The following is a 27,665-nucleotide window of genomic DNA, read 5'->3' as shown; positions in this document are numbered from 1 at the left end:
TTACAGGGGGTCCCCGGGAGTGTGTTGGTATTTACAGGGGGTCCTCGGGAGTGTGTCAGTATTTACAGGGTGTTTTTTATTCATATTATTCATTCATGGGATGTGGGCGTCACCGGCAAGGCCTGCATTTATTGCCCATCCCTAGCTGCGCTTGAGAAAGTGTTGCGAACGAGTGCAGTCCATCGTAGCAGCTTTTTATTGATACGACAGTGTGGCTCGCTCTTGGTCATTTCAGGGCAGTTCAGAGTCAACCACCTTGCTGTGGGTCTGGAGTTACATACAGGCCGGACCGGGTAAAGGACGGCCGATTTACTTCCCTATTGGACTTCCCTGAGTGAACCAGATGGATTTTTACAACGATCCGGTAATTTCATGGCCACCATTACCGATATTAGCTTTTTATTCCAGATTTTTAAAAGTAATTGAATTTAAATTGGTGGGATTTGAAGTCATGTCACCGAATTATTAGTCCAGACCTTCTGGATTACTCGTCCAGTAACAGAACCACTGTCGCAGGGAGTGTGTCGGTATTTACAGGGACTCCAGCGTATAGAAAGTGTCTTGATTTGAAGTCCCTGGATTTCGTGACCATGTTATCATCATAGAATGGTTCCAGCACAGAAGGAGGCCATTCGGCCCGTCGAGCCCGTGCCGGCTCTCTGCAAGAGCATTTCAGTTAGTCCCACTCCCCCCGCCCTTTCCCCGGAGCCCTGCAAATTCTTTTCCTTCAGGTACTTATCCAATTCCCTTTTAAAAGCCGCGATCGAGTCTGTCTCCACCGCCCTCTCAGGCAGTGCATTCCAGATCATAACCACTCGCTGTGTAAAAAAGTTTTTCCCTCATGTCGCCTTTGGTGCCAATCACCTTAAATCTGTGTCCTCTGGTTCTCGACCCTTCTGCCAATGGGAACAGTTTCTCTTTCCTCTCTTCACTTCACCTGACGAAGGAGCAGCGCTCCGAAAGCTTGTGATTTCAAATAAAGCTGTTGGACTATAACCTGGTGTTGTGTGACTTCTTACATTTGTCCACCCCAGTCCAACTCCGGCACCGACACACCATGCCTCATGATTTTGACATGTTCAAAAAAAAACCTCCATCACTTTTCCCCCCCTTGTGATTTCCAAAGCCAGCGACAACTGATGTTCCAGTTTGAGTGGGCAGTCCGGGAGATGGACTTCTGTTTTTTTTGCAGAGGGCACCTGAATTTGGACGGGTGTGTGTGGTTTGGCGAGAGCTTGTGGTCTGTTTCTGCCGCTGACGCTGCACCAGCAGCTCCTCCCCGACACACACTCACACTCTCTGACTCTCAGTAATTTGGGAAGTGGTGAAACCGTCTGTTGACTCGTGAGCTTCGAGCAAATTGCAAGAATGCTGGACGACTTCGCGCTGTTGGCAGCGATCACGATATTGGGCGTTTTAGAGCAAGGTAGAGTCGATAATAAATAACTCAGTCACGCTGCATAGTTAGCGCTGTAAGTGGAGGGGAGTCGGGGGGGTTTCTGTCTAATTCTGTCGCCTGGTTTCAGCTGAATATGTTGCATCTATTCGGATGTCGCCGAGTGGGGAGGGGAGGAAGCTAATTTCTTTAAACTGATTAACCCTTATGTGTCTGCTGTGGTTCAGTGAGTAGCACACTTGACTTCTGAGTCAGGAGGTTGTGGGTTCAAGTCCCACTCCAGCAGATCCCACTCCAGGGACTTGAGCACATAAATCCAGGCTGACTCTCCAGTGCAGTGCTGAGGGACGAATTGGCTGCTTACATTACAATTCAAAAGTGCTTTGTCGCTTCTAAAGCGATTTGGGACCTCCTGAGGTGCTGAAAGGTGCTTTATAAATGCAAGTCTTTCAGTGCCTGAGTTCAGTTCAAATCAAATCAAATCAACTTTTATTGTCATTGTTAGTGCACAAGTGCAGTACAACGAAATGTAGGCTTGCGGCTCCCGAGAGTGTACATTTAGATTAAGACATTTAAAGATTCAACATACATTTGGCTTGTAATACATTAACATAAACATAACCATAATAAAGTGCATTGGCAGATGTGCAGGCTTTAGAGTTTATTTGTGGAGTTCAGTAGGATGACAGCCCTGGGAAAGAAGCTGTTCCTAAATCTGGTCGTACGGGTGCGAATGCATCTGTAGCGTCCCCCAGATGGCAGGAGGGCGAACAGACTGTGGCTGGGGTGGGTAGGGTCTTTGATGATGGACCGTGACCTCCGTAGACAGCGTTTCTGGTATATGTGCTCTATGGTCGGTAGCCGGGTGCCGGTAATGCGTTGGGCAGTTTTGACTACCCGCTGCAGGGCTTTCCGGTCATAGTAGCTACAGCTGCCATACCATACTGTGATACAGTTTGCACTGAAGAAGGGTTTCGACCTGAAACGTTAACTCTGTGTCTCTCTCTCCACGGATGTTGCCTGGCCTGCTGAGGTTTTCTGTTGTTAATTCAGTGCCTTGCCTTGCTCGAGACGACCAGCCACTGGAATACTGGAGAGATGCTGGTGGCTGGGGCACGGGCAGTGCCTTCATGAGAGGAGGAGGGAAGGGCTGTGCGTTCTCTTGTTTATTTTGCATCAGCGGATCGGTGATTTCTTTCGCACTCCGCCGTTACTTCTCCTGTATCGGGAGAGCTAATCACGGGCAAACGAGCCGGATGGGAATCACCCTCCGCCCCTGCACCCCCCGAGATTTTAGAGTCTTGTTTTTTTTGAGCTCCCCATTGGCACCCCACACGTTGCCTCTTATTGCGACTGTGCTGAACCTGTCCCTATCGGCTTTTACAATGACAATTTATACAGCACCTTTAACGTAGTAAAACGTCCCAGGGCGCTTCACACGAGCGATTATCAAACACAAATTTGACACCGAGCCACAAAAGGGGATATTAGGACAGGTCTCGGAGGGTTGTAGGGCTGGAGAAGATTACAGAGATAGGGAGGAGGCGAGGGCCACGGAGTAATTTGAAAACAAGGATGAGAATTTTAAATGAAGTTTTGCACAGGGATGCTTGGCAGTTGATGAATCCTGTGCAGAATGCATGTTAAGTATGTGGACAATGGGACTGCATGTTTAATACTTGTGGAACAGTCTGTTGAAGAAATGTAGCCCAGCGTCAGTGTGCGACTGGCCTGCAAAACACATATGGCCTAAATTAGATAATGCTTTATTTTTAGAATAGGGGAAAAAAAACACCGTTATATTTAAGATGTCTGTTTAAATAAGCCAACAGCCAAGTGACTCCTGGAACATGAGTGTGTGCAGATGAGAGTGAGGTTACATGAATGAAAGAACTTGCATTTCTCCAGCGCCTTTCACACCTCAGGACGTCCCAAAGCGTTTTACAGGCAATGGAGTACTTTTGAAGTGTGGTCACTTTTGTAATGGTTGGGGTGTGTGTGGTGTGTGGGTGGGGTTGTGGGTGTGGGTGTGTGGGTGGGGGTGGGGGTGGGTGGGGTTGTGGGTGGGGGTGAGTGGGGGGTGGGGGTGTGTGTGGGGGGTGAGTGGGGGGGTGGGGGGGTGTGTGGGGGGGTGAGTGGGGGGTGGGGGGGTGTGTGTGTGGGGGGTGGGGGGGTGTGTGTGGGGGGGGTGTTGGGTGGGGGGTGGGGCGCTGGGTGGGGGTGGGTGTGTGGGTGGGGGCGCTGGGTGGGGGTGGGGCGCTGGGTGGGGGTGTGGAGAATTGCAGACGGAGTGAATACACATGCTGAAGATGGGCTGCTGAGATTTTAGTGTTTTTAGTGTCTAAAGTGGGGAAAAAAAAGTTTCATTTCATTTCAATTTTTAAAAAGGTTTTAAAATTAAATTTAGTTCTAGTTAAGTTAGTTTAGTTTAGGTTAGTTTAAGTTTAGATTAGTCTAGACAAAGTAGAGAAGGAAAAGACCGCCAGAAAGACTACCAAAGAAAAAAAAAAACCCAGAGGAAAATAGAGGGAAAAAAAAAGCCAAAGCAAAAAAAAAAAAAGAAACAAGAGAAGAACTACACAAACCAGTGAACGGCAGCCACACGGGGCTTCAGCAGCGGTGGTTGAGTCGGCGGCATCGGGACCGAATTCGAGGAGGCGAGGTGACTCGGGCCGCAGCCCAGCGGTCCAGCAACCGGCACAGCCGAGGGGACTCGGGCCGCATCCCAGAAATCGGAACGCAGCCCGGCAACGGGCACAGCGGAGAGGACTCGGGCCGCATCCCAGAAATTGGCACAGCCGAGGAGATCCGGAACGCAGCCCGGCAATCGGCACAGCGGAGAGGACTCGGGCCGCATCGCAGAAATCGGCACAGCCGAGGAGATTCGGAACGCAGCCCGGAAATCCAGCAATCAGCACAGCCGAGGGGACTCGGGCCACAGCCCAACAATCCAGCACGGGAAAGGCCCGAGGAGCCAGGCCAGCAGGCACAGAGACCTCTGAGGAGAAGGAGAGCAACCAGAAGGCTCGCAACCAAGACCGTGAGTACAGGGCCCAGGGAGGGAGGCCCAGGGAAAGGCCCGAGGAGCCAGGCCGAAACAGAGGCCCAGAGACCTCTGAGGGGGAGGGGAACAGCCCGAAGGCACCGGGAAACAGTGGCTCACAGACTCAGACCTGAGAAGGGTGAACCCAGGAGCCGAGGCCCAGGGACCACGGGGTCGGAGAGGGGGACCGGGAAAGTTCGCGAACAGGGAGAGGGTAACACCAAACCCGGGGCCCCAGAAAAGCTTATTCTAAGATCAACAATACTTTACCAAAAATGAGCGAATCAGAAGATCCACAACAGCCCCGCTTCCAGATTCCCCCCAACACCACAAAAAAAGCTATAAAAACGATCAAGCATGCTCAGATGAGAGAAAAACCAGAAACTCTCTTTACTGACTGTTACAACAATGGGACAAAAAGTAACCTCATATTCTACTCAGATCAGCCAGCGGCTTGGATCAGAGCAATAAAATCACACTATACCAGTGTTAAGCTAAAAAATACCGCAAATGGGTCCATAATGAAAATTAACACACCAGGAGACAGTTCAATCACGACTGTCAACGCGTACAATACCGGAACAATATTAGTGCAAGGCAACCTCGACAAATTTGCAACGGCCTTCAGGACACTGAAAAGATCAACTACGAGGGGAATGAACAGCCGCAGAGTGGCCCGCACTCCCCCCAACATTGACAACTTACCAGGAGAAAATCTGCATGGTCAAGGGATGAACGAGCCACACAGTTCAAACCAGACACTAACCCCGGGGAACCACAGCCACACGATACAACTGACAAACCCCAGCATAACTACCACGGAGGAAGCCACACATAGTTCCCCTACCATTCCCAGCCCACCAAGAGAAGAGCAGCATAGCCAGGAAGTGAGTGAGCCTTCCAGGGCCGACCAGCTTAGCCAGGAAGTGAGTGAGCCTTCCAGGGCCGACCAGACACATACCCCGGGATCACACAGCCAGATACAACCAAAAGATAAATTTTATCAATTAGAGATAGAGATGGTTAAACTTAGAGAGGAGGTCCTCAAATTGAATGACAAACAAAAGCAGGAGAGGGAGAGACACAAGAGAGAGCTGAATAGACTTGATAACCAGGTGAATCTACTTAAGAATCAGGTGAAAGAGCTGCAGGAAAAAGAAGAGAGCCATAGAGGAGAGAAAACACCATTAGACCAGCAACCAGAGACTAGAGATAAGACAAGACAGAGCCGGACGGAACGGCTGCACTCCCACACGGAACAAAAGCAACAGACACACAATACAAGGGGTGCCACACAGACCGACCAGCATGCTGACTCGCAATCTTCCCCCACCACCATGGAACCACAAGCGAGCCGCTCACAAGAGGTACGCACACACCAGACACCCCAGCCCAGCACACACACTATGAGTCCAGGCGAAAGCCACCAGACAGTAAACACAAACAAGGCTGACGTCGTAATACTCATAGACTCAAATGGGAAATTTCTATGGGAGAAAAAGCTCTTCCCTAGAAGTAAAGTAGAAAAGATTTGGTGCCCAACAACAGACAGAGCCATGGGATGGCTGACCAAAGCCAGATTAGGCTCCCCCCAACACATAATAATACACACGGGCACAAATGACCTAAAGGCCAAACAGAAAGAGGTAGCAACATCGCTCAGAGCAATGATTAGGAAGGCAAGCAGTACATTTCCAAACACTAGAATCACTGTTTCCACAATATTGCCGAGAACAGACTTCAACAACAACACAATTCATGAGATAAATGCCAGCATAGCAACAGAATGCGAATCAAACCACAACGTACACCTGGCCCAACACCCCACCCTCGATGAAGAATGTCTTTACGACCACGTCCACATCCAAAGGCAAAAAATATCGATCTTTGCTAAAGCCCTGAAGGACGTCGCTTTTAACCGGGTCCATACCCAGACTCCAAGAGGACCCCCCCCCGACCACCAGAGATCAGCGGGGTACATATCAGGAACACTACAAAGACCACCACCACACCAACCGAGACCGGAGAGGATCCCCATGCAAAACAACATTATCAGACCTGCACCACTCCTGTCCCACAGGGGAATAGGACCGCTACCAGCCAGACAGAGGGAGAGATGCACAGGACGTACGCAATACCTCAGACAGAAACAATCCATTAAGAGACAATAAGCAGATGTGCAGCAGCATCTACTTCCGCCTTATGGATCAAGGACTAACTAATAGAAAGAACTGTAACCAAATTGTATTAACTTTTGTAGACAACTGGGGTGATCTTTTTTTTCCCCACACTTAGACACGACAAACACGTACCACTCTTTAACCTATCATAGAAAAAGATAAAACTTAACATGAAATCCTTATATATTTCGACCTGGAATATCCAAGGTCTACGCTCTTCACTGCGAGAAGTGAAGAGTAGGACCCCAGAGTTCATAGAGGAAACTAAAGATCTAGATATTATCATTTTACAGGAAACTTGGTATAAAGGAAAAGGACACACCGGCTGTCCCCAAGGGTACACTGAGCTAGTGGTCCCCTCCAATAAATTACCAAGTGTAACCCAAGGCAGAGACTCCGGAGGCATACTGATCTGGTTTAAAACAGAACTTAAGAATTACATCAAATTTATAAAAAAGGGCGAAAACCATATGTGGCTCAAACTTGAGAGGGAGATTATCTCAAACACCCAAGATGTTTACATTTGCGCACTTTATATCCCTCCAATCGATTCCCCGTACTACAAAGAGGACACCTTCTCCAACATGGAGGGGGAAATTATCCAATACCAGGCCCAGGGGAACGTGTTGATCTGTGGGGACCTCAATTCAAGAACGGGCGAAGAACCAGACTTCACCAATAATCAGGGAAACAATTACGTATTCGGGAATAACCACTTTGACATCCCTTCCCTTCCATACAGGCATAACTGCGACAAGCAGTCAAATACCAACGGTAAACAGCTACTACAGCTCTGTCGAAACCTGGGTCTGTACATTGTCAATGGTAGGTTCATAGGAGACCTCCTAGGAAGATCGACCTACTGCTCACCTCTTGGCTGCAGCACAGTAGACTATATGATTACAGACTTGGACCCATCCTCTTTCAGAGCATTCACAGTCAAACCACAAACAACACTGTCAGATCACAGTCAAATTACTATGTTTCTCAAAAAGACAGAAACAAACAACATAGAAACACAACCCAGTAAACTGTACAACACCAAAAAATCATACAGATGGGCCAAAAACGACACAGAAAAATACCAGAAAACAATTAGCAATGCATCAACTCAAGCTCTCTTAGACACCTTTCTGGATAACATATACACTCACAATAAAGAAGGCGTAAACCGGGCAGTTAGTAAACTAAACAATATTTTTGATAATTTGGCAACAAATGCAAACTTGAAAGCTCGCAAGAACAAACCCAAAACAAAAAACTATGAAAAATGGTTTGACCATGATTGCCATAACATGAGGAAAAAACTTAGAAAACTATCAAACCAAAAACACAGACATCCAGAAAACGAGGAATTACGCCTTACTTATTGTCAGACGCTAACACAATACAGAAACACACTCAGGACCAAAAAAGAGCAATTTATTAAGAATACACTCAGCTCCATGGAGGAATCCATTGAGTCGAATTGTTTCTGGGACAACTTGAAAACACTACACAAAAAACAACACGACGATTTGTCCATTCAAAATGGGGACACATGGGTAAACCACTTTGAAAAATTATACCAGAAAAACACACTAGGACCAGAGCAACACCAAATACGCAAAAAACTTGAAAAGCTTGAAATGGCCATAAAAGATAACCAAAACCCGCTAGACGCCATAATAACAGAAAAAGAACTTCTTGAAAAACTCAAGGACCTGCGACCAGGAAAAGCTTGCGGGACAGACAGCATACTAAACGAGATGATTAAACACGCAGACGACAAACTGAAACTGGCTATCCTAAAACTCTTCAACTTGGTTCTGAGTGTCGGTTATTTCCCTGACATCTGGAACAAAGGACTCATAACACCCATATACAAAAGTGGGGACAAAATCGACCCAAACAACTATCGAGGCATCTGTGTAAACAGTAACCTGGGGAAGGTATTCTGTAGCATCATAAACAAAAGACTTATAAACTTCCTTGAGGAGCACAATGTCTTGAGTAAAAGCCAAATTGGATTCCTGCCAAACTATAGAACATCCGATCATATCTTCACCCTACAGACCCTAATTGACAAACACGTTCACCATAACAAAAGCAAAATCTACGCATGCTTTGTAGATTTCCAGAAGGCTTTCGACTCCATCTGGCATGATGGTTTATTCCTGAAACTTATCGAAAGCGGGGTAGGAGGTAAAACATATGATGTAATTAAATCAATGTATACAAACAATAAATGTGCAGTTAAAATTGGAGACAAACAAACAAAATACTTCCCACAGGGGCGGGGGGTGACACAGGGCTCGCCAATCTCACCGACACTCTTTAATATTTACATTAATGGATTGGCAAAACTACTTGAACAATCTACAGCACCCGGCCTCACCCTATATGAATCCAAGGTTAAATTCCTCCTCTATGCCGACGACCTGGTTCTGCTGTCACCAACTAAGGAGGGTCTACAGCAGAACCTGGACCTGCTGGAGTCGTACTGCCAGACTTGGGCCCTGACAATAAATCCCCAAAAAACCAAAGTCCTTGTGTTCCAGCAAAGATCCAAACAACATGAACCCACAATAAATTTCACAGTAGGAACAACCAAAATTGAACAAACCACTCACTACACATACTTGGGCTTAAAAATCAGTTCTACGGGAAACTTCAAACTGGCTGTGAATGAACTGAAAGAGAAAGCAAGAAGGGCTTTCTATGCCATCAAAAAATCAATCCAAATAGAAATCCCAATTAGCATTTGGCTCAAAATTTTCAAATCAGTAATTGAACCAATTGCACTCTATGGCAGTGAGGTCTGGGGACCACTAACACAACAAGATTTTGCAAAATGGGACAAACACCCAATTGAGATCCTACATGCGGAATTCTGTAAAAGTATCCTCCGGACTCAAAGGAAAACAGTAAACAACGCATGCAGGGCGGAACTAGGCCAATACCCATTAATAATCACTATCCAAAAAAGAGCCACCAAATTTTGGAATCACCTACAAATGAGCAACCCCCAATGCTATCACTACGACGCCCTGAAATGCCAAGAGCTGACCATAAAGAAGACCTCAGTCAACTAGTCCTGGGACTCAATAAAGTAACTAATAACAATACTAACAATAACCAGCCCCAGGACAGTGACAGGGTAACACAAAGAATTCGACCCAACACAATCGTCGCTAAGCAAAAGGAAAAATATCTGTCATATTGGGCAGAAACAACAAAAACCCAAAGCAAACTCAATTGCTACTTGGCCCTAAACAGACAATACAACATAGCTGATTACCTGACCATGGTAAAGGATAACAAACTGAGAAGAACCTTGACAAGGTACAGACTTAGTGAACATAGCCTAGCGATCGAAAAAGGCAGACACAGGCAGACCAGGCTGCCAAGAGAAGACAGGATATGCTCTCACTGCAGTCAGGGAGTAGTTGAGACAGAGATGCACTTCCTCACAGCCTGTGGAAAATATCAGGGCATCAGAGAGAATTTCTATCAAAAATTCTCACAAATATGCCCTGAATTCAGAAATCTGACTGACAACCAAAAACTCCCATTCCTACTGGGGGAGGAGAGAAGCTGTGTAACACTGGCGGCACACTATGTTACAGCTTGCCATGAACAGAGGGACAACCAGTAAACTAAGACAAGAGTATATATAAACAAGGCAAAAATATATTTATAAACTCAGGGATATACCTGTTTATACACTGTATGAATGGAACCGCGTTTATGTGTTCAACCATAAATGTATTTTGATGCTTTGGCAACATAAGATGTACCTTATCATGCCAATAAAGCGATTTGTATTGTATTGTATTGTGTGGGGGGGGTGGGTGGGTGGGGGGGTGGGGTTGGTGGTGTGTGGGGAGGGGGGGGTATTCCCAGCTTTTTCTGTTTAATTTCAGATTTCCAGCATCCGCAGTATCTTATTTTTGTAAACAATTTTAACAGTTCAACTAAGTGTATAACTAAATGGACCCGTGGACTGTGCTGAATCTCTTCCAGAAATTTTTCATCCTGTGGCTCTCTCTCATCTCAGGAGCCAAGAGCTTGGATTGGATTCCTTCCTGAAGCTTGAGTTACATACGAACATACGAATTAGGAGCAGGAGTTGGCCACTCGGCCCCTCGAGCCTGCTCCGCCATTCAATAAGACCATGGCTGACCCGATTACTCCACATTCCCGCCTACCCCCGATAACTTTTCATCCCCTTGCTTACCAAGAATCGATCTACCTCTGCCTTAAAAATATTCAAAGACTCTGCTTCCACCGCCCTCTGAGGAAGAGAGTTCCAAAGACTCACGACCCTCTGTGAGAATGAAATTCTCCTCATCTCTGTCTTAAATGGGCGACCCCTTATTTTTAAACAGTGACCCCTAGTTCTAGATTCTCCCACAAGAGGAAACATCCTCTCCACAACCACCCTGTCCAGACCCCTCAGGATCTTATATGTTTCAATCAAGTCACCTCTTACTCTTCTAAACTCCAGCGGATACAAGCCTAGCCTGTCCAACCTTTCCTCATAAGACAACCCGCCCATTCCAGGTATTAGTCTAGTAAACCTTCTCTGAACTGCTTCCAACGCATTTACATCCTTAAATAATGCTGTTGCTGATATGGGCTGCCTTCCGAATGTTTGCTGGCCACGTGCACCGCTTTAGCGACTGAATGTCTCCTAAGGGGCCTCTGCTTAGCTTGCTTTCGGCACCTGTTTCTTCCATCTCCACACGTGCGAGTCAGTGCCTTGCTGCTTCTCCTCCCGCTGCCTGTTTTACTATCTCAGGAGCATCCAGCATTATTCCGAGGTTACCACCAGTGTTCCCTGTAACTTTTGTTTCTCGCGCGTGGGCCCGCTAAAATCTTCGCGCGTGCGCGCTTGTTCCCACCGAGAAACTGGTGCGGAAACTCCAGACTGCTGGGCCGCCGCACAGCTTAACAGGAATGCTGGTTATCACAATAAGTCGCTCTTTTTTAATATCCCAGTAAACTTGCCAAAAAAATTACTATTTTTTTTCTTTCTTGGGATGTGAGTGTTGCTAGCAAGGATGTGTAATAAAATATAAATTCAGACTTAAAAATAAATGATAATCCAGCTCGACACTCCAGCGCTGCACTGTCGGAGGTGCCGTCTTTCGGATGAGACGTTAAACTGAGGCCCCGTCTGCTCTCTCAGGTGGACGTTTAAGATCCCACGACACTATTCCAAGAATAGCAGGGGGGAGTTGTCCCCGGTGTCCTGGGGCCAATATTTATCCCTCAATCAACATCACTAAAACAGATGATCTGCTCATCATCACATTGCTGTTTGTGGGAGCTTGCTGTGCGCAAATTGGCTGCCGTGTTTCCCACATTACAACAGTGACCACACTTCAAAAAGCACTTCATTAACTGTAAAGCGCTTTGGGACGTCCGGAGGTCATGAAAGGCGCTATATAAATGCAAGTCTTTTATTTTAAATCTGATAGCTTCATGATGCCACCTTTTTATTTCCAGATTATTTATAATGCCATGGTGAGATTTTTTACTCCCATCTCTGGATTATTAAGCAGGCCTCTGGATTATTTGTCCAGTAACATAACCACTACACTGCCATAACCGTGACAGTAATGAATGTTAATGTTTCAGCTGTTTAAGATGTGCGTTTATTTCCAGTTCATTAAGACGCAGAGTATTCTGGTGTGACACAGTCTGATGTTTGAGAGTCGTCAGGTGCAGCCACTTTGGACCTAAGGAGGATAAAACAGGGGACTTTCAAAATGGTGAAAAGCTGAAAATAGTGGAGGTCCAAAGAGACTTGGGGGGGTTCAGGTACATGGATTATTAAAATGTCATGAACAGGTACAGAAAATAATCAAAAAGGCTAATGGAATGCTGGCCTTTATATCGAGAGGACTAGAGTACAAGGGGGTAGAAGTTATGCTGCAGCTGTACAAAACCCTGGTTAGACCACACCTGGAGCACTGGGAGCAGTTCTGGGCACCACACCTTAGGAAGGATAGATTGGCCTCGGAGGGAGTGCAGCGTAGGTTTACCAGAATCATACCCGGACTTCAAGGGTTAAGTTACGAGGAGAGATTACACAAACTAGGGTTATATTCCCTGGAATTTAGAAGGTTAAGGGGTGATCTGATCGAAGGGGATCAGATAGGGTCGATAGAGAGAAACTATTTCCGCTGGTTGGGAACTCGGGGGCATAGACTAAAAATTAGAGCCAGACCTTTCATGAGTGAAATTAGGAAACACTTCTACACAAAGGGTGGTAGAAGTTTGGAACTCTCTTCCGCAAACGGCAATTGATGCTGGGTCAATTGTTAATTTTAAATCTGAGATTGATGGCTTTCTGTTAACCAAAGGTATTAAGGGATATGGGGCAAAGGCGGGTATATGGAGTTAGGTCGCAGATCAGCCATGATCTCATTGAATGGTAGAACAGGCTCGAGGGGCTGAATGGCCTCCTCCTGTTCCTATATCAGATGCTGAATTACAGAATGTTACTCTTATCCTCTCTGAGCTGATCAGATCCTGATGCCATCTCCCAGTGGTGAAGTTATGTGCGGCCAACAGAGTGGGATGGGGGGTGGAACTTGAGATTCGCTTGAAACTTCAACTTCCTCTTCAAACTTTGCTGATATGGTGACTTAGTCAAAAAGATTGATATTTAATGAGGCCAATTTAAGAGCCTGTTTATACGATAAATAAACCCATTGCTTTAAGCTAACACGGCGCCGCAGTTAAACCTGTCCCACTTTGAACCTTTTATGTACCCCCCTTCCCAAAAACAAACATGCACGCTCATTCCCTCTCTCTCTTTTCCACTTTCACTCTGGCACTCAAGGAGAAGCCCAACTTCTTCATGCTTCGATTTCAGGCGTTTCTTTATAGCAGAGTGAGGAACCCTTGGTGAAGTTGGCTCGGGCAAACACGGAGAAAAATTGCAAAAAGGAGAGAATTAAAAAAAAAAAATTACACGCTCTGTGACCAAAATATTACATATTTTGCAATGATAGCCGGAACCTAAAAATAGTGAACAAGTAAATTTTTAAATGGGACCATGTACTCTGGACAAATCTAGATTTGCCCTGCGGTAACTTGGTTGCTGCTGGGAGCCGAGGGATCTCTGCAAATAATCAGGGAAAGCAAAAATCTCTTCCAGCGGCTGGAGCTGGGAACTCGGGATCGGTGGGCGGGACCTCGGGATCGGTGGGCAGGACCTCGGGATCAGTGGGCAGGACCTCGGGATCAGTGGGCGGGACCTCAGGGTCGGTGGGAGGGGCCTCAGGATCAGTGGGCGGGACCTCAGGATCGGTGGGCAGGGCCTCAGGATTGGTGGGCGGGATCTCAGGATCAGTGGGCGGGGCCCCAAGCTTTGTGGGCGGGACCTCAGGGTTGGTGGGCAGGGCCTCAGGGTTGGTGCGCGACCAAGCGGCCCCACACCTTAGGGGGAACATTAGTGTGCAGCCCTCAACAGCTCACCAAAACTCATTAAGTGGCCCTCCAGCCCAAATAATTGCCCACCCCTGTTCTAGGTGGAAGGGGTCGCAGGTTTGGGAGGTGCTGCCGAAGAAGCCTTGGCGAGTTGCTGCAGTGTATCTTGTAGATGGTACACACTGCAGCCACGGTACGCCAGTGGTGGAGGGAGTGAATGTTTAAGGTGGTGGATGGGGTGCCAATCAAGCGGGCTGCTTTGTCCCTGGATGGTGTCGAGCTTCTTGAGTGTTGTTGGAGCTGCACTCAACCAGGCAAGTGCAGAGTATTCCATCACACTCCTGACTTGTGCCTTGTAGATGGTGGAAAGGCTTTGGGGAGTCAGGAGGTGAGACATTCGTCGCAGAATACCCAGCCTCTGACCTGCTCTTGTTGCCACAGTATTTATGTGGCTGATCCAGTTAAGTTTCTGGTTAATGGTGACCCCCAGGATGTTGATGGTGGGGGATTCGGCGATGGTAATGCCATTGATTGTCAAGGGACAGTGATTAGACTCTCTGTTGGAGATAGTCATTTCCTGGCATGTGTGGCGCGAATGTTACCTGTCGCTTATCAGCCCAAGCCTGAACGTTGTCCAGGTCTTGCTGCATGCGGGCATGGACTGCTTCATTATCTGAGGAATTGTGAATGGAACTGAACATTGTGCAGTCATCAGCGAATATCTCCACTTTGACTTTATGTTGGAGAGAAGGTCATTGATGAAGCATTTGAAGATGGTTGGGCCGAGGACACCGCCCTGAGGAACTTCTGCGGCGATGTCCTGGGGCTGAGATGATTGGCCTTCAACCACCACAACCATCTTCCTTTGTGCTAGGTATGACTCCAGCCAGTGGAGAGTTTTCCCCCCTGATTCCCATTGACTTCAGTTTTACTAGGGCTCCTTGATGCCACACTCGGCCAAATGCTGCCTTGATGGCAAGGGCAGTCACTCTCGCCTCACCTCAGGAATTCAGCTCCTTTGTCCATGTTTGGACCAAGGCTGCAATGAGGTCGGGAGCTGCGTGGTCCTGGTGGATCCCAAACTGAGCATCGGAGAGCAGGTTATTAGTAAGTGTCGCTTGGTAGCACTGTTGATGAGACCTTCTATCACTTTGCTGATAATTGAGAGTAGACCGATGGGGCGGTAATTGGCCTGATTGGATTTGTCCTGCTTTTTGTGGACAGGACATACCTGGGCAGTTTTCCACGTTGTCAGGTAGATGCCAATGTTGAAGCTGTACTGGAGGCGCGGCTAGTTCTGGAGCACAAGTCTTCAGCACGATAGCCGGGATATTGGCACTCCATAGACTTGAGGGCACCGTCTAGACTGACACAACAGTGTTGCACTGAGGGGTGAGGCTGTGTTGTTGGATGAAACATTAATCAGAGACACCATTAGTAGGTTCAGGTGAATGTGAAAGATAGCACGGGACAATTGGGGAAAAGAGTAGGGGGTTTCCTCGGTGTCAACCATCGCACCACCTCAGTCCTCTCTCTTCCTTTTTGTAGCACGCAAATTGCTTGTGTTTATCCTACGTAACAACATTGGCAGCATTTCAGAAAGTAGTTAATTTGGCTATGAATCACTGTGGCGTGTCTCAAGAGTGTGAACAGACACTATTGCAATGCAGATTCCCTCTTTCATAATCAGGCTATGAATATAAAACTCGACTGTGTCCGTTCTATCCCCCGCACTTCTGCTCTCACCCCTGCCCCTCCCTCCCGGAACCACAATAGAGTTCCCCTTGTCCTCACCTTTCATCCCACCAGCCTCCACATTCAACGGATCATCCTCCACCATTTCCGCCACCTCCAGCGTGATCCCACCAAGAAATGCATCTTCCCCTCACCTCCCCTTTCAGCATTCTGTAGGGGCCTCTCCCTCCGCGACACCCTGGCCCACTCCTCTATCACCCCCAGCACCCCTTCCCCTTCACCCGACACCTTCCCATGCAAGCGCAGGAGATGCAACACCTGCCCCTATACCTCCCCCCCTTCCCACTGTCCAGGGCCCCAAACACCCCTTCCAGGTGAAACAGCGATTTACTTGTACTTCTTGCAATCTAGTATACTGTATTCGCTGTTCACGATGTGGTCTCCTCTACATTGGGGAGACCAAACGCAGATTGGGCGACCGCTTTGCGGAACACCTCCGTTCAGTCCGTAAGGGTGACCCCGAGCTTCCGGTCGCCTGTCACTTTAATTCACTGCCCCATTCCCACTCAGACCTCACTGTACTCGGGCTCTTGCATTGTTCCACGGAAGCTCAGCGTAAGCTCGAGGAACATCACCTCATCTTCCGATAAAAGCCAAGTTTGCTGTCAGAGGCGATAATTAGCGCCAGGCGCTAAAATTTGCGCACGGCCGATAATGACGCCCCAAACGGGGCGACACTGACCTTTTCCCCCGTAGTCTCAGGATAAAGGGTCAGCCATTTAGGACTGAGATGGGGAGGAATTTCTTCATTGAGGGTGGTGAATCTTTGGAATTCTCTGCCCCAGAGGGCTGTGGATGCTCAGTCGTTGAGTATATTCAAGGCTGAGATCGAGAGATTTTTGGACTCTAGGGGAATCAAGGGATATGGAGATTGGGCGGGAAAGTGGAGTTGAGGTCGAAGATCGGCCATGATCTCATTGAATGGCGCAGCAGGCTCGAGGGGCCGTATGGCCTACTCCCGCTCCTAATTCTTGTGTTTTTATGTTCTTAAATAGAGTCTCTGGCCCAATGCCAAGATCACATCATCCACCTACTCCACTTAATGTGTTGCTGAGTAAACCAAATCTGGGGAATTCATGAATATGTGACTAATGTAATCCAGTTCAGTAATTAATGATACAGGTTTAAGTGAGTGGAATCCACCTTATCCAGTCTTGTGTGTCTCACCTTGATTGCTAACCACCAATCTCCTCAATAGTGTGTTAATATTTGAGAGTCTCTGGGAGTGTGTTAATATTTGAGGGCGAAAACCACCTATGGCTAAAAATTAAGAGGGGCATCATCTCCAGCAGGAAAGATATTTTCATTTGCACACTCTATATCCCCACGACAGATTCCCCGTACTTCAAAGAGGACACCTTCTCCAACATAGAGAGGGAGATTATCCAATTCCAGGCCAAGGGAAATGTGTTGATCTGTGGGGACCTCAACTCAAGAACGGGAGAAGAACCAGACTTCACCAACAATCACGGGAATAATTACATATTTGGGAATAACCATTTTGATCTTCCTTCCCATCCACACAGGCATAACTGCGACAAACAGACAAATACTAACGGAAAACAGCTACTGCAGCTCTGTCGAAGCCTGGGTCTGTACATTGTCAATGGTAGGTTATTGGGAGACTTCCTAGGAAGACCCACCTATTGCTCACCTCTTGGCTTCAGCACCGTAGACTATATGATTACAGATCTAGACCCATCCACTTTCAGAACATTCACCGTCAAACCGCAAACAACATTGTCAGACCACAGTCAAATTACTGCATATCTTGAAAGGACAGAAACAACCAACACAGAAACACAACCCAGTAAACTGTACAACATTAAAAAATCCTACAGATGGGCCAAAAACAGCACAGAAATATACCAGAAATCAATTAGCAACCAAACAACTCAAGCTCTCTTGGACACCTTTCTGGAAAATACATACACACACAATAAAGAAGGCGTAAACCGGGCAGTGAATAACCTAAATAATATTTTTGATAATCTGGCATCAATGTCAAACTTGAAAGTTCGAAAGAACAAACCCAAAACAAAAAACTACGAAAAATGGTTTGACTCCGATTGCCAGAACATGAGGAAAAAACTCAGAAAAATATCAAACCAAAAACACAGACAACCAGAAAACGAGGAATTACGCCTTGCTTATTGTCAGGCACTAACACAATACAAACGCACACTCAGAACCAAGAAAGAGCAGTATATTAAGAATATACTCATCTCCATTGAGGAATCCATTGATTCCAATTGTTTCTGGGACAACTGGAATACATTACACAAAAAACAACACGGTGAATTGGCCATTCAAAATGGTGACACATGGGAAAACCATTTTGAAACATTATACCAGAAAAACACACTAAGCCCAGAGCAATACCAAATATGCGAAAAACTGGCAAAGCTAGAATCTGCCATAAAAGATAACCAAAACCCGATAGACACCATAATATCTGAAAAAGAACTAATTGAAAAACTCAAGGACCTGCAACCAGGAAAGGCTTGCGGGGCAGACGGCATCCTAAGCGAGATGATTAAACACACGGACGCTAAAATGAGATTGGCTATACTGAAACTCTTCAACTTGGTTCTGAGTGTCGGTTACTTCCCTGATATCTGGAACAAAGGACTCATAACGCCCATATACAAAAGTGGGGATAAAGGAGACCCAAATAACTATCAAGACATCTGTGTAAACAGTAACATGGGAAAGGTTTTCTGTAGTATCATAAACAAAAGACTTATAAACTTCCTTGAGGAGCACAATGTCTTGAGTAAAAGCCAAATTGGATTCCTGCCAAACTATAGAACATCAGATCATATCTTCACCCTACAGACCCTAATTGACAAACACGTCCATCAAAACAAAAGCAAAATCTACGCATGCTTTATAGATTTCCAGAAGGCTTTCGATTCCATCTGGCACGACGGTCTATTCCTGAAACTTATCGAAAGCGGGGTAGGGGGAAAAACATATGATGTAATTAAATCAATGTATACAAACAACAAATGTGCAGTTAAAATTGGAGACAAACAAACAAAATACTTCCCACAGGGGCGGGGGGTGACGTAGGGCTCGCCAATCTCACCGACACTCTTTAATATTTACATAAATGAATTAGCAAAACTACTTGAACAATCTACAGCACCCGGCCTCACCCTATATGAATCCAAGGTTAAATTCCTCCTCTATGCAGACGACCTGGTTCTGCTGTCACCAACTAAGGAGGGTCTACAGCAGAACCTGGATCTGCTGGAATCAGTCTGTCAGACCTGGGCCCTGACAATAAACCTCCAAAAAACCAAAGTCCTCATGTTCCAACAAAGATCCAGACATCAGGGACCCAAAATAAATCTCACACTAGGAACAACTAAAATCGAACAAACCACTAACTACACATACTTGGGCATAAAAATCAGCTCTACGGGAAATTTCAAACTGGCTGTGAATGAACTGAAAGAGAAAACAAGAAGGGCTTTCTACGCCATTAAAAGATCAATCCAAATAGAAATCCCAATTAGCATTTGGCTCAAAATTTTCAAATCAGTAATTGAACCAATTGCACTCTATGGCAGTGAAGTGTGGGGACCGCTAACACAACAAGATTTTGCAAAATGGGACAAACACCCAATTGAGATCCTACATGCAGAATTCTGTAAAAGTATCCTCCGGACTCAAAGGAAAACCGTAAACAATGCATGCAGGGCAGAACTAGGCCAATTTCCACTAATAATTACTATCCAAAAAAGAGCCACCAAATTTTGGAAACACCTAAAAATGAGCAACCCCCACTGCTATCATTACGAAGCCTTGAAATGCCAAGAGAGGACCATAAAGAATAACTCCCTCAGTCAACTAGTCCTGGGACTCAGTGAAGCAACCACTAACACTACTAACAATAACCAGCCCCAGGACAGTGACATCGTAGCAGAGAGAATTCGACCCAACACAATTGTCACTAAACAAAAGGAAAAATACCTGTCATATTGGGCAGAAACAACAAAAACCCAAAGCAAACTCAATTGCTACTTGACCCTAAACAGACAATACAACATGGCTGCGTACCTGACCATGGTAAAGGATAACAAACTGAGAAAAACCTTGACAAGGTACAGACTTAGCGAACATAGCCTAGCGATCGAAAAAGGCAGACACAGGCAGACCAGGCTGCCAAGAGAGGACAGGATATGCTCTCACTGCAGTCAGGGAGTAGTGGAGACAGAGAAGCACTTCCTCACAGCCTGTGGAAAATATCAGGGCATCAGGGAGAATTTCTACCAAAAATTCTCACAAATATGCCCTGAATTCAGAAATCTGAATGACGACCAAAAACTCCCATACCTACTGGGGGAGGAGAGAAGCTGTGTAGCACTGGCGGCACACTATGTTACAGCTTGCCATGAACAGAGGGACAACCAGTAAACCTAAGAAAAGAGTATATATAAATAATGCGATTGTATATTTATACACTCAGGGATATACCTGTTTATACACTGTATGAATAGAACTGCGTTTATGTGTTCAACCATAAATGTATTTTGATGCTTTGGCAACATAAGATGTACCTTATCATGCCAATAAAGCGATTTGAATTGAATTGAGTGTGTTAATATTTGGGGGTCTCTGGGAGTGTGTTAATATTTGGGGGTCTCTGGGAGTGTGTTAATATTTGGGGGTCTCTGGGACTGTGTTAATATTTGAGGGTCTCTGGGAGTGTGTTAATATTTGGGGGTCACTGGGACTGTGTTAATATTTGAGGGTCTCTGGGACTGTGTTAATATTTGGGGGTCTCTGGGACTGTGTTAATATTTGGGGGTCTCTGGGACTGTGTTAATATTTGAGGGTCTCTGGGAGTGTGTTAATATTTGGGGGTCTCTGGGACTGTGTTAATATTTGGGGGTCTCTGGGAGTGTGTTAATATTTGGGGGTCTCTGGGACTGTGTTAATATTTGGGGGTCTCTGGGACTGTGTTAATATTTGAGGGTCTCTGGGAGTGTGTTAATATTTGGGGGTCTCTGGGACTGTGTTAATATTTGGGGGTCTCTGGGAGTGTGTTAATATTTGAGGGTCTCTGGGAGTGTGTTAATATTTGGGGGTCTCTGGGAGTGTGTTAATATTTGGGGGTCTCTGGGAGTGTGTTAATATTTGAGGGTCTCTGGGAGTGTGTTAATATTTGGGGGTCTCTGGGACTGTGTTAATATTGGTGAGTGCAGCGACAGATGGGATGAGGCAGGGACAAAACACACTGCAATGACAGTACATTGGGAAGTGGAAAGGCTTGGAGCAATTAGGGTAGAGACTTTCACCTGGGACAGTTGGATTGGAGATTCCCACCTGGGACATATTCGGTGGAGGTGCTCACCTGGGACAGGTGGGGTGGAGGAGCTCACCTGGGACAGGTGGAGTGGAGGAGCTCACCTGGGACAGGTGTTTGGTGGAGGAGCTCACCTGGGACAGGTGTGTGGTGGAGGAGCTCACCTGGGACAGATGGGGTGGAGGTGCTCACCTGGGACAAGTGTGTGGTGGAGGAGCTCACCTGGGACAGGTGTGTGGTGGAGGAGCTCACCTGGGACAGGTGTGTGGTGGAGGAGCTCACCTGGGACAGGTGTGTGGTGGAGGAGCTCACCTGGGACAGGTGTGGGGTGGAAGAGCTCACCTGGGACAGGTGGGGTGGAGGGGCTCACCTGGGACAGGTGTGTGGTAGAGGAGCTCACCTGGGACAGGTGGGATGGAGGAGCTCAGCTGGGACAGGTGTGTGATGGAGGAGCTCAGCTGGGACAGGTGTGTGATGGAGGAGCTCACCTGGGACAGGTGTGTGGTGGAGGAGCTCACCTGGGACAGGTGTGTAGTGGAGGCACTCACCTGGAACAGGTGGGGTGGAGGTGCCCCTGTGGTTTTGCTGGAATTTTGGAAACCTGGCATTTAGACACCTGGACTTCACTGAAGATCTCAGCATCGCTATTTACAATACCAGAGGTTGGTGTCTGTCAGAGATGGAGTGCGATGCCCATAGTCACCTGGCATTAACAGTTCTACTGATACACACCTTTGAAACCAAATTGGGGGCCTTTATTTGTTTGTCCCAATACTAACGGACTCCTAGATATTGAACCCCACGTCCTATATTTGCTTTTCTCCTCTCCTTGAGGTCCCCGAGCTGCACCTGGCGGAGTGACTATTCCTTGAGTGAGACCTTGCACAGCGAGTGTCGGCAGGTTGTTTAGATGGGAGGAGTGGGGGCGGGGCCTTCCACCCTGAAGGTGACACATGAGAACCCCTTGTGTCGCCCAGCTGCCAATCAGGAAAACGCGATAAAGCTGAGAAACTGCTTCAAAAACAACTTGTTGTGGTCATTTAAAAAAAAGAAAGACATGTATTTCTACCGCCCCTTTCGCCACCTCAGGACATCCCAAAAGACTTCACAGCCAATGAAGTACTTTTTGAAATGTAGTCACTGTTGTAATGTAGGAAACGCGGCAGCAAATTTGCGCACAGTAAGATCCCTCAAACGGGACCTCGGTTTAACAACGTGGGTAGCGTTCTCGCCTCTGAGTCAGAAGGTCGTGGGTTCAAGCCCCACTCCAGAGACTTGAGCACAGAAATCTAGGCTGACACTCCCAGTGCAGTACTGAGGGAGCGCTGCACTGTCGGAGGGGCAGTACTGAGGGAGTGCTCCACTGTCAGAGGGGCAGTACTGAGGGAGCACTGCACTGTCGGAGGGGCAGTACTGAGGGAGCGCCGCACTGTCGGAGGGGCAGTACCGAGGGAGTGCCGCACTGTCGGAGGGGCAGTACTGAGGGAGCGCCGCACTTGTCGGAGGGGCAGAACTGAGGGAGTGCTGCACTTGTCGGAGGGGCAGTGCTGAGGGAGCGCCGCACTGTCGGAGGGGCAGTACTGAGGGAGCGCTGCACTGTCAGAGGGGCAGTACTGAGGGAGCGCTGCACTGTCAGACGGGCAGTACTGAGGGAGCTCTGCACTGTTGGAGGGGCAGTACTGAGGGAGCTCTGCACTGTCGGAGGGGCAGTACTGAGGGAGCGCCGCACTGTCAGAGGGGCAGTACTGAGGGAGCGCTGCACTGTCAGAGGGGCAGTACTGAGGGAGCTCTGCACTGTCGGAGGTGCCATCTTTCGGATGAGACATTAAACCGAGGCCCCGTCTGCTCTCTGAGGTGTACGTAAAAGATTCCACGGCCACTATTTCGAAGAAGAGCAGGCGAGTTCCCCCTGGTGTCCTGGGCCAATATTTATCCGTCAACCAACACATAGAAAGAGATTATCCGGTCATTATGGGGGAGTTTTTACCTAAAAAAAAGTGTGTGTGTTTGTGAGTGGTTAAAAGTGATGAAACTGACAGCGGGTCGGGAGGTTGGTCGAACCCGCCGACTCATCCACGCTTAACTGCAGCATTTTCGGCTGTGTGCCAGAACCCCCCATGGGAGAGGCCGATTGTTGATAGTAAGATATTAAAAAGGAATTAGGAGATGTTTTAACTGAAGATTTGAGCTTTAACTCTGAGTGCACATGTTTTCCCAGGCTTCCTGGAACTCGCCGGTGAAAGCAAGGCGCGATGACAGCGCGAATTGGGGGAGCTGACCAAACGGCATGCTGACGATTGCACAAACATAGCTATTAACATAGAGGATAGGAGCAGGAGTAGGCCATTCGGCCCCTCGAGCCTGTTCCGCCATTTAATGAGATCATGGCTGATCATCATAGCTGGGCCCCAGGTCACGCTGCACAAGGCCCCTCCCCTTTAAGAAGGGGAGGAAGGCCTGCAATACCACGGCGCGACGTGCCACAGAGTATGGCGCTGCGGCACATAACGCCGCAATATTGACTCACAGCGCCCCAAGAGGGCTGCAGGGCGCTTCCAGCAGCGCCCCGCTTCCCCCTTGGGGCGCAACCACTCAAGTTCCAGCGCGGGGACGCTAATTTTTCTAGGGCGCTAAAAGTAGCACCCCGGCGAAGTTGGGGCGCTACTCAATTTTTAGCCCACGGTCTACAGGCAGGGGATCAGATTCCTGGACAGGACTGAACCTCAGTGCCTCGGGAGGCTCAGGCTATCGCGTCAGTTGGTCGCTGGCATTTGCAGCCTCCGGGAAGACGACCTCCTGCCAAGTGGACCTGGTGGGCACGCGTTGCCGGTGGCTGCCAAAGTCACCACCGCCCCTCAATTTCTTCACCTCTGGCTCCTTCCAGGGATCTGCAGGAGGTATCTGCAAAATCTCGCAATCTGCTGCCTGCAAATGCATCACTCGGGCGGCCCGATGCCATGTTTGCCAGGGCCGGCAATTACCTGCACTTTGCAACAGATGAGGCCGGTCAGAATATACATAGAAACATAGAAGATAGGAGCAGGAGTAGGCCATTCGGTCCCTCGAGCCTGCTCCGCCATTCAATGAGATCATGGCTGATCATCCAAATTCAGTACCCTGTCCCTGCCTTCTCCCCATATCCTTTGATCCCTTTAGCCTTAAGAAATATATCCAACTCCTTCTTGAATATATTGAATGAATTGGCCTCTACTGCCTTCTGTGGTAGAGAATTCCACAGGTTCACCACTCTCTGAAGAAATTCCTCCTCATCTCTGTCCTAAATGGTTTACTCATTATCCTTAGACTGTGACCCCTGGTTCTGGACTCCCCCGCCATCGGGAACATCCTTCCTGCATCTAGTCTGTCCAGTCCTGTCAGAATTTTATAAGTTTCAATGAGATCCCCTCTCAATCTTCTAAACTCTAGTGAGTATAAGCCCAATCGACCCAATCTCTCCTCATACATCATTCCTGCCATCCCAGGTATCAGTCTGGTGAATCTTCGCTGAACATCCTTCCTCAGAATGAGCGCGCCCTCTGATTTGCGGCTCTGGCTGGCTTCCCAGGGAGTCGTCGATTGCACGCACGTGGCAATCAAGGTGCCCCCAGATCACCCTGGAGTCGTCTTCAACCGCCGGGGGCTTCCACTCCCATCAATGTCCAACTCGTGTGCCACCACAAAAAAGATCATCATGCAGGTGGGCACAAGATTCCCAGGCAGCTGCCATGATGCTTTCATCCTGCGCCAGTCTACCCTCCCAGAGCTCTTCAGACCTCGAAGGAGAGCTATTGGCTGGCTCCTTGGAGACGAGGGCTACCCCCCCTTGAAGACGTGGCTGATGACACCTGTTAAGAGCCCAAACAATGAGACCCAGGAGAGATACAGTCAGAGCCACATGAACACGAGCAAGCAATGGCGCTGAAGTGCCTCGACAGATAGGAATGGGTGCTCCTGCAAAGTAAGCAAATCTAAGGAGTGATGTGCGGAGTCGGCTTGGGAAGAGAATCTCCCTGCGGGCCCTTTACAAAACGCAGCATCAGCTCTAGGGAGGCATCATTTAAGCGAGGTGCAGCCTTGCCACATTGGGACTCCATTAATGCAGTCTCTCCCTCTGTTTTCCCCCACCTGGACAATCCTTCAACATTCATCTTCGCGGGGTCCCTTTAAATAGTTGAGCTGAAATCGACTTGTGCGTGATGTCATCACGCCCGCTCGCGCTAATTGGTCGGGAAACCCGGACGTCAGATTCAGTCCTGACGAAGGATTTCGACCCGAAACGTTGACTCTGTTTTTCTCTCCACGGACGCTGCCCTGACCTGCTGAGTTTTTCCAGCATTTTCTGTTACTATTTCGGATTTCCAGCATCCGCAGTATTTTGCTATTGTCAGATTTCAAATGCAGTGGCTTTGTTTAAAAGGCCGCTGACCAACGCGCTGCTGGAGCTTCCGGGCTCCCCACGCGCTCCAGGGCTCCCCCCCCACTGCCAACTTGTCCGCCAGTGAAAATTCCGACCCATCACACTGGCCCAGAAATTCGGGTCGGAGGCTTCCCGCGGGTGCAAGCCCCCGACCTGCACTTACCTAGCGCGCCGGCCGTTGTGCTGTGGGCCCGCGTGGGATTCCGATCCTGGGCCTCCTCCAACTGCCGGCGCGCAGTGCTCGCGTATCCCAGGGGCGCAGTTAGTTCGATGCGTCCCCTGGGATCACGTGGGCCATGGGGAGCCAATGGTAGCAGGGAATGCTTCATTCATAAAATTGACAGGAAGAGCTGTCAAACCTATAAATACTATAAGCCCCAAAACATCACTAAATCTTCAAATAAATTAAACAAAAAATCAAATTTTTAAAATAAACTATAAATTACATGAAATAACTATTTTAAACAATAATTTAAATTTTTGAAAAAATTAATTACATTTTCTAACCGGGCTAAAAATAAACTTACTTTTCTTTAAAGTATTTAAAAATAATAAACCTGTGGAAAAAATGTTTTAATTTTAATTAATTCACCACTTACCTTGTTAAAAGGAGGCCTTGCGCCTGCTTTTTATATGTCTAACTTCTGGAGACTTACCCTCCCGGAGAAACCTGCAAAAAAAACGTACGTTCGATGCGCACGCGCTGCCTCTCCTGCGCACGCGTTCGACCTCTGAACCCCTTCTTTCAGGAAAACGGAAGTGCTGGTTTCCCGCGCATGCGCAGTGCATGCATGAAACCGGCACTTTCGTTGGGCCTACGGGTGAGTACACAGCGCGTACTCACCCGTGGAGACCCGAATTTCTGGGCCATTGCTGTTTGTGGGATCTTGCTTTGCGCAAATTGGCGGCCGCGTTTCCTGCATTACAACAGTAAACGCGCTTCATTGGCTGTAAAGCACTTTGGGACGTCCTGAGGCGGTGAAAGGCGCTATAGAAATGCAAGTTGTTTCTGCTTCCTGGTTTGTGTAGCTGAGTTAGTCAATCATCTCCGCCATCGGGGTAATGCGTCAAATGCTGGAGTGAAGAGTTTTATTTGATACATGACTTGAGAATAACAGATCTAAATATCCAACCCTAATTTTGTGTTCTGTGATGTGCTTATGTGACAATCATCTCTCTCTCTCTCTCTCTCTCCATTGTAGCTTACTTTTCACTTCAAGTGATCTATGCGAGAAGGAAATTTCACATTTCGCCACCTGCAGTAACTGGCAATGAGAACTTCGAGAGAGTATACAGAGCACAGTAAGGGAAACACTTCCTTCAAATCTATTGTCGGGAACCTGACGCCAGCACAAGATGTGAGAGCAACTGTGCAGCACAACCAAATGTCAATTCAGACGCAAGGTTTAGGAGCAGGAAATGGCCCAACAAACCCTTCCTCTTTAGACTGGTGTCCATCCCATTGTTACCATGTTCCTCAAGCTTGTCTGTCTACAGAAACACATTGAGGGGGGGAATTTTAACCTAACTCATCCATAGAATGGTTACAGCACAGGAGGAGGCCATTCGGCCCGTCGAGCCCGTGCCAGCTCTCTGCAAGACCACTTCAGCCAGTCCCACTCCCCCGCCCTTTCCCCGTAGCCCTGCAAATTTTTTTCTTTCAGGTACTTTATCCAATTCCCTTTTGAAAGCCACGATTGAATCTGCCTCCACCACCCTCTCAGGCAGTGCATTCCAGATCCTAACCACTCGCTGAGTAAAAAAATGTTTTTCCTCATGTCGCCTTTGGTTCTTCTGCCAATCACCTTAAATCTGTGTCCTCTGGTTCTCGACCCTTCCGCCAATGGGAACAGTTTCTCTCTCTCTACTCTGTCCAGACCCCTCATGATTTTGAACACCTCTATCAAATCTCCCCTCGATCTTTTCTGCTCCAAGAAAAACAACCCCAGCTTCTCCAGTCTATCCACTTAACTGAAGTCCCTCATTCCAGGAATCATTCTTGTAAATCTTTTCTGCACCCTCTCCAAGGCCTTCTCATCCTTCTTAAAGTGTGGTGCCCACAATTGGACACAATACTCCAGTTGAGACCGAACCAGTGTTTTTTAAAGGTTCATCATAACTTCCTTGCTTTT

General features: G+C 47.7%; 1 protein-coding gene across 1 annotated transcript in view; it reads left to right on the top strand.

The window, feature by feature from the left end:
• Positions 1-1,285: 1,285 nt before the first annotated feature.
• The window catches only part of ltc4s (leukotriene C4 synthase), a 48,030-nt gene continuing 21,650 nt past the window's right edge, over positions 1,286-27,665 (top strand). The window contains exons 1-2 of the mRNA XM_085994078.1: positions 1,286-1,426; positions 26,736-26,835. Of these exons, the coding sequence (XP_085850204.1) occupies positions 1,369-1,426; positions 26,736-26,835 (158 nt within the window). The 5' untranslated portion in view covers positions 1,286-1,368. The remainder of the gene's footprint in view (positions 1,427-26,735; positions 26,836-27,665) is intronic.

The sequence above is a fragment of the Somniosus microcephalus genome, chromosome 8 (assembly GCF_052327205.1).
Source record: "Somniosus microcephalus isolate GS21.2 chromosome 8, FLI_Smic_1.0, whole genome shotgun sequence".
NCBI classification, from domain to species: Eukaryota; Metazoa; Chordata; class Chondrichthyes; order Squaliformes; family Somniosidae; genus Somniosus; species Somniosus microcephalus.
This window is presented reverse-complemented; position numbering and strand designations above follow the sequence as displayed.